The 8148-nt window shown below is 37.3% G+C and overlaps 1 protein-coding gene across 1 annotated transcript; it reads left to right on the top strand.

Moving 5' to 3' along the window:
- The first annotated feature begins 636 nt into the window (after nucleotides 1-636).
- LOC136340639 (proton channel OtopLc-like) lies at nucleotides 637-7581 on the top strand. The gene is made up of 15 exons (XM_066284862.1): nucleotides 637-885; nucleotides 2412-2561; nucleotides 2691-2777; nucleotides 2837-3017; nucleotides 3074-3225; nucleotides 3280-3497; nucleotides 3553-3645; nucleotides 4864-5027; nucleotides 5473-5599; nucleotides 5653-5779; nucleotides 5834-5934; nucleotides 5993-6268; nucleotides 6322-6485; nucleotides 6547-6721; nucleotides 6779-7581. Exons 2-15 carry the CDS (start codon nucleotides 2536-2538, stop codon nucleotides 6925-6927), a joined length of 2040 nt encoding a protein of 679 aa, XP_066140959.1. The 5' UTR covers nucleotides 637-885; nucleotides 2412-2535; the 3' UTR covers nucleotides 6928-7581.
- Nucleotides 7582-8148: the final 567 nt, after the last annotated feature.

The raw sequence follows: 8148 nt of genomic DNA, 5'->3' as shown, positions 1-8148 counted from the left end.
CAGAGGCTTCGGGATTTTCTTCAATTCGTACTTGGAGTTTTCGAGCATATATTCCATCCCCGTTCTTAAGGAACTCTCGTGGGAAAGCTAGTCCTCGCTCGTGGAATCGACACGGGCTCACAACATTAAATTGACAATTATCACCGGTTTAACCGGCTATTATGGGTCTCTGTCTTTCTCATTGTATTTCTTTCGCCCTTTTTGCCACTTACCCTCTTTTACTATTTATAGAAGTAGTGACCAAGTCGCTTCAGATTTTGCTTTGTACCTGAAAACAAAGTGTTTTTAAAGTCTTAAAATTCTTGCCGAAAGCCAAAAGGTCAGAATCGAAAAACAAAAAGTGGCTAGACTGTCGGTTCCTGGAAATCGGAAGTCGTCTTTCGTTTTGCTCTTGCAGGAACACGAGCGGCCCTCTGCCACTCGGTCGGCTTTTTAACCTTTATTTACCTTCCCGTAGTTGCACTAAAGGTTTAGTAATTTAGTGTTCACGTCCATGCCAAGTTCAAAATTGTTAGTTCTAGTGGAAAGAAGCAAATCACCTCTCGCCTTAATAAAAAAAAATCCTGCTAATTAAGAACGCAAACCAATTCAGGATTCAACCTGAAGATGCGAAAATATTAGCAGTTCAAGTTCGCATTCCTGCCGGCAAGCGAGAAATTAAGTTTTTATCTTTTAGCAGTAAAGTCGCTCTCGGCCAAAAGTTTTTCCGTATTTTGCAGAGCTTAATCTTTTAGGGAAAAAACAATTTTATTGCGGGGCCTTGTTCACACAAATTAGCGGGGCAACATCTCGGATTCCCATGGGAATATTTGTTTTTAGCCTTCTATTTACTGGTGCCAGCTTTTTAGCTTTTAATTTGAAAGTTTTAAGACGCGGAAATGCAAGGTAAGACGGGATCTATGCTTACTACCAGACGATGTTAACTAACTGGGAGGTTTTAATTGTGAATTCAAAAGATCCGAGTTAATTAATTAAAAAAAATATGATGGCGAAGCGCATAAAAGGTTATCCTCAAAGAAGGCAAAGCTCATAAAGGATCAATAAAAATTAGGTCGCCCATATAAAGTACTCATAATCGCTATTCGAGAGTGAAATTTTTATGATAATGGTCGGAAACGAATTTATGTAACGACAGATTGCAATAATTGCGAGGGAAGCACAAGTGACGTAAAGCACAGCGGCTTACTTTCCGATATTTGACTTCTCAAATCACTTAAAAGTTATTCGAAGCTCGTCACGAAATCATTTTCGACAATTCAAAATCTCGCTTATTAATTAGTTTTCATACTCTTCATTTTAAACAGCAAGCAGTGGATCATTTTTAAATTTAAGTCAAAGGAAATTTAATTTCCAGAAAATCCATGGAAAAGCTTCTTCGTGCGTTAGCTATTTATTCGAACTAAACTTCTATGAACATTTAATTAGATCTTTTATGGTACCTACCAAACGCTGACACTATACAGATCCAATGAAGAAAGGCGCCCTCCGCATTTCCGATTTTTCTCAGTGACGTGTCTATTCATAGAAAATTTCATCTCCTTCGAGAGAAAAATTGATTTCTCTAGACATTCGATATAAATATTTCAAAATTATGAAATGTTCACATTTCGTGTATTCATTTGCGAACGAGGTCTTCTGCAGCGACGGGCAAAGAAGTGTTGATCGTGTATCTTGCACAAAGTGCACGAGCTGATTTCGACAGTCGGTTTTAATGTAATTGTCACATGCATTGCGTCCTAAACGTCCCATGCGATGGTTTAGCAATAGGACAAACTAATTTGTCCCATTAGCGCATTACTGCGTTCGCGACTGCTCTCGTGTTACGAAATCGCCCTTCGACCTAACTCTACACCAAAGATCTCAATAAGGGCCTGTGTCCAATGTCAGCTTCAACAGAAAAGAAGCCTGTAGCAAGGTATCTATGGTCAGGGTCCCCCTTTTTGGGCACAAAAAACATTTCACTGAAATTTGCATCATTCGAATATATTCGATGTTTTAGATCGTCACCCCATTTTGCCGGGCTCCCCCATTTTTCTCCTTCCACTGAGAAGTTATTGTTACAATTCATTTTTCGCTTGTTTGCCGTGTTTTTCATTCCATTTGATTTGGAGCTGTCTTTCTGCGTTTCGACCAATAAAAAAATCAACATGTTCGTGCGTTCTGAAAAACGATGGCAAAGCTAAAACCTTAGTGTGCGATAAACCGAAGCCCTTAACGCTTTAATCTTGTTTTAATACTACAATCAACGACTGAAAACAAATCAGTGTCTTCATGAAGTGCATCACCTTTTCCTTGGAGAAAATTAATGTATCTCATCGCAGCCGATCTCAGACCCTCAGCCAATCCCGAAAGCAGTTCCAAATTATAATGGAAACACCTCAATAAAGTAAAACAAAAATTGTTTTTCATAGGAGAGCAATCTAGACGCGAACCCGAATCCTAAATCAGACAGGAAGTGAGTAAGTTTTTTAAAAGTTTTAATAAAGAAGCGACAAACTGCCATCGAGGGACCCCGGGAAGCAATTAAGGAACTTAATGGACATCGTGCACGAGGAAAATAGGTAAGAGGGCGATGTTATGCTAATTTAAGGGGATTTGGGGGGCGATTGGATGGTATAGTCTAGTCTCTTAACTAATCGACTAGAATGAGGAGTAAAGATAAGCAAATAGCCAGCTCGTGTGTATTTTAGTCGGCAGAAGGACTTGAAGAAAGTAGGATTTGCCAGACGTAAACACAATGAAGATATTTCCGAAGATGACGAGCAAGAATTTCGACGGTCAGGAAAATCGATATGATTACTTGTACACTTCAAAATTGTTATTTTGTTTTAATCAGAAGTCCGACAAGCCATGATAGAGATACGTGTTTCTTGCATCCGCCACAACTAATCGTGACCGACACAGAACTAAATTTAAGCAGTACCTGTGACTGCAACGGACAACACAATGGCGATTCCAGTGCTTTGTCCTCTCGAAGACCTAGTGCTATTATTGCCGCCTTGAGGAGGCCTTCACAGGTACCTCTTCGCCACAACAAAAAATCGCACATTTCATCTTATTTCCAATTGCCCAGGCTATTGCCTTATCGGCGGCCCAAGCTGTAATGAATCAGCGCAGGTACTTGTTGGGTTTATTCAACGATAATTCCAGTCAAAATCTAAAGATTGAGGAGGACAAGACCAAGCTTCAGAGGATGTCACTGCGGTTTACAAAAAAGCTCGAAGGGTGAGCTTCGCTTCGTCGTCAATCGAATCTATTACCGTTTTTCTGTCCTTCCAGCAACGGATTTACAATCATTCTCTCAGCTCTTTATGCAAAGCTCCTAGTGGTACTTGGAATAGCTTTCCCAATTACTGAAGTAATATCAGACCAAGTTCATCCCTTCTACTATCAAGGATTTTACTTATATCTCTATCTGGGCAGTATTACATTTATTACATACGAATACGTAAGTTTTGTCAAAGAGCGAGCTGTTGAGGACATAATCAAGAATATTCGTAAGTAACTTTGGGTAAAGTTTATTTGGTAGTTTTTAATTAAAGTTTCTTGCAGAGAAGGCGGAAAAGGGGGAATTTCTGGACAAATTACCTCATGCAAAACCAGCGAAAAAGTATGGAAGTTTCTTTCTGAGATTGGGAGCTATTGGTAAGATATCGAGACGCACTAAGAGATGAATATATTTATAAATAAATGCGGGGAATATTTTAAAATAATTAAAAAAAAACTCTTTGCTTATTTGGTAGTATATTTTCAAATATACCCAACGAGTCTCTTACCGCTTACGAGGTTCGTATACTGCACTTTGTCACGAGGCCGCAGTATCATATGTTTTGAGACACCTGTAGTATTTTCATGAAGTTCGCCTATTTTAAGGAGTAATATAAACAAGCCAAGTGTTGTCAAGACCTGTAAACATGCCATACAATTCCTATCAGAAATTAAGTCTTAAAAACTCCCGTGAGTTGCTTGAGCCAAATATCCCATGTGTGGATTAGGTTGCTCCTCTTTACTCCTTAGGATTTCACGGATACGAATAGCACCTGAGTGGAAGTGCCTCGACGCCGTTAAAAGCTTTAAAATAATTTTCAGAATTTGGAAAAATATGTTTAAGTTAAAATACTGTCCCGGATACCAAGAAACCTTCAATGACTTCAATAGAGATTCGGAGAGTTAGGACGAAGTTCCAAAATGTCGACTGCCACATTAATCGGAATTTTGCGTCAAGGAATTTAAGCATTAATTAATCGCCTTGAAGATTGTTAAAGTGTTTAAAGGGAAATTCAAACATTTACAGAGTTTAAGAGCGTCAAAACTAAGTTAATCATTGAATTCAAGAGGATCTTAAAGGTCGCCGCAATGTCTTAAAAGCTTTAAGAGAAATCCAAAATATTCACCATTAAAGTTAAGCTTAGTTGTTCCTAAAAACTAAAAATTTAGTTCTAGTTTTAGATAACTTTTCACTGAGTACACAATTATCTTCTTTTACTTTATTTAGTTTTTGTTCAGTACTTTTCTAAAGATTTCGTTGCATTACGTTATCTCCATTTCGAAATATTTTAGAGCAATGCAACGTTTTGACAAAGAACTGAACAGTCCAATGGATGAATTTCACCTATCTTAAAGCTCTTTGGGATTTCTTTCACAAATTGACAGAAAAAACGAAAGTTTGATGACGCAAAATGGGCTTTAATCTATTCATTTTGCTGCTTAGACAAATCTTCCGGTGAAAAAAAAAATCCCAACGTTTACTTCATAAAAGTAATCTGAAGGATCTCTATAGACGACTTAGAGATGTTTAAAGATTCCTGATATTCTCTACTGTTCCAAAACTGCCATTAAAGTATAAACGAATTCTCGTTTCAGCGTTCGGTATTGGCAGCATGGTTTATTCGGGATTAGAATTTGGCCGCTACTTTGAGCTTCGGAATATGCCAGGATGTTATTCCAGTAGCCTCCAAGCCATCACACCAGCCACCAGAACGATTCTGACACTCCTTCAAGTTCAATTCATATTTCTCAATCACAAGGTAACAAATCAATTTATACATAGTGATGCGCATATCTTAGTCGTTTCTAAAAAATTAAAAAACAACTTCCTCAAATCTGACACACGATCAAAGTTTGTCATATGTTATTTTAAATCAATAATTTCTCCTGTACAATTTACCAATTGTATTTGAAATTAATGAGAACGGTGAAATTTAAAATGAAACACCCAGTGTATTTCGACATTATTGGAATAGTCCAGAATTTCTCAATGTTTCAAGACGTACAGCATATTCTGATTAGAAATTATTTTCGAGATAATGACATTTGAAATATGACATTTCAGCAGGGTCATATCTTTTGAAGGGTTAAATTTATGACATAATGTAATGTGTCAAAAAAACTGACATGTGTCAATTTTCCAACATCACCGGCAATCACCCTGTATAAACTTGATATTCACTGCAAATACGTGAATTGTTCCAGGACGTTGAGCTAAATAGACACAAAATAATAGGCAGGTTTGGCCTCATGCACATGATTGCCATGAATCTTTGCGAATGGCTTTATGTGTTGGTTGAAGAGACCAAACATGAGATAATTCACTTATCAGGTATTCGCCTAATTTTAGTATTATTCGTGATGATAGAAAAATCGAGTTTCTAGACCTTCGTGAGGGAAATTTGACCAACACTACTCGCGTGGATGAAAACTACTGTTCGGATCATCAGCTCATGGGTTCCTTGATGAATAACGCCAGTCCCTTTCTGTTTCCATGCACCATTGAATATAGGTGATTTACCCTTCGTCTGATCTCATCACAGCTACATAAACATATTATTTGCAGCTTAATTTGTGCAGTGATTCTTTTCGAAATGTGGAAACATATTAGATCGGGTGAAGACACTAAAATGGAGAATGGTGGAAAGAAACACAAGGCAAAAGCTGGTGATGACGTTAACAATTATATCAGGCACCATATTTCAACATCATATAATTTCTTTAGAAGACTTGGCCTCTGCTCATTCTGGCCATCATTTCACCATAGATTGCTCCAACTCTCATAAAGGGCTCTTCGCCGGAATAATGGTGATTGTCCTTACAATCATTTCCTTGGTAATGTTCTTCGTCCTGACAGGCAAACAGGGTCTTCAGGAAGGACGCAGCAATTATGCAGAATTTGAGGTGAACCTCGTAGAGCTTCTTTTATACATCACGACAACACTTGCGGTACTCATAGCCATGTTCAGATTGAGAAATCTGAAGTATGAACGTAAAGTTGGTAAGAATATGCCAATGTAAAAATTAGAGCCAAATCGTTTATTGTCCATTTAGGCCACCAAGGAATAGGTTTGGATAACACATTGCTGGCAATAGCCCAAACTGGTATGTTCATTTACTGCGTCTTCTCCATCATTGGCTGGTACTTTACAATGAAAGATAGAACTCCTGTGGGGCTAATTGCAGATTTGTTTTCATTTATCCAGACTTGCTTGCAGGTTGGTAATTTTAAATGACTAAGAATTAAAAGATTATTTTCCATTATTGTGGTGGTTTTAGACTATGTTTGTTCTGGATGCGTGGTGGAGGAGGTGCAGAAATTTAAGGCAAGCGAAACGTAAGCCTGGAAGGGAACTCATCATCTTTTTAATGGTGGCCAATATGGCCATGTGGAGCATAAATACTCTGGAGAAGAGCAGGGCAGAGTTTAGGCCGACTCATCTGAAGTTTTTCGGTACGTGGGTACTAGTTTTTGTTATTTTTGTTATTTGATAAAAATATCCTTTAAAAGGTGATTGGGCTTGGACGATAATGACCCATATCTCGATGCCCCTGGCGATTTTCTACAGATTCCATTCGACGATTTGTTTGTTTGAAATATGGAAAACAGCATACAAAATTAAGTCGAGTTTTAAAAATCCGTTGTTTCCAGTCATGTAGGACCTCATCGCAATTAATTTCTATATTTTTATATATAACTCTGAAGGCCTGTTGCCGCCAACTTTTGAACTGAGGTAAGTCGGACTAAGTTCTCATAGATGGAGTTCAGGAATTAAAGATAAAGCTTTGTAAAGCCCATTGGAGATACCCCGAACATGTAACTCGTATTATTCATTTTTATTTACTAAATGAAAAATTCCAAAAAGGACGTTTATTGTTATCTACTTTAACTTTTACAAACCCTTAACTTTTGGATGATCTCGTCCCTGTCTACGTTTATGGTTGCAATAAGCCAGTAAAGTTCTAGTAAACAATTACTTAAACTGGGTAAGAAATCCGTAAATTTTACTAGTAAACATTGCTATAAGCTAAAAGTTACAGTGAAGTATTAATAAGTCCCATTTGCGTAAAAATTTAGCCGATGAATTTAATACAACTCCAAATTAAAATCATATTTGTGATAATTGGGGCGTGATAAACTAGTGTCTATCATTCCTAACTTTTATGTAAAATTTGTTTTGTCAATTTTATTCTATTGAATGTGCACATTCAAAATTTGTTAGTGAATACTCAATACAATGTTATCCATTAATTGTTGTTCACGTTCACGTAAATGGCAAATGAAACACCGATTTTCTATGTATATCTAACTATCTAGCCGTCCAGCAGATAATTCCAAATCTTTCTTGTTGTTTGTATATGTAGTAGCGAATTCCATTTGCAATTCAGCGCGAAACTCGTATATTGTTGCAATAGTTTATTAAAGGGACCCATACATTATCGAACGAATTGAGCATCGAACCGTTTCACAACGTGTTGCACAATTGCATTATCCATAGAAGGCTCACCCACACTCTACGAAATGGCCTGTGCAATATGTTGCTGTTACGCAATAATTTGTCAATTTATGGCAGTTGTTTTGAAAAATTCCAATGAGACAGTACCACTTTCATGTCTGCATAAAATTATCCTTTTCGACAGGGGCGAAACGAAGTGTTGCCCGTTAGGTTTTAATAAAATTTATTTATCATGGAAATCAGAGGGATTTAAAAAATATTAAATTGGCCGTGCGAATACTTTCCTATTAAAAACTAGAGTACGAAATGGAATTTAATTCACACAGGACACATACCGAATTGCATTGAAATGAATTTAAAAATTTTAAAATGGCACCCTGGAAACGATTCCGGTTCCACTTGGTATGTGTCTTGCTAAGTGTCC

This window comes from Euwallacea fornicatus, chromosome 8, assembly GCF_040115645.1.
Source record: "Euwallacea fornicatus isolate EFF26 chromosome 8, ASM4011564v1, whole genome shotgun sequence".
In the NCBI taxonomy this organism is placed as follows: Eukaryota; Metazoa; Arthropoda; class Insecta; order Coleoptera; family Curculionidae; genus Euwallacea; species Euwallacea fornicatus.
Note: the sequence above shows the minus strand (reverse complement) of the source record. Positions and strands in the feature narration are given on the sequence as shown.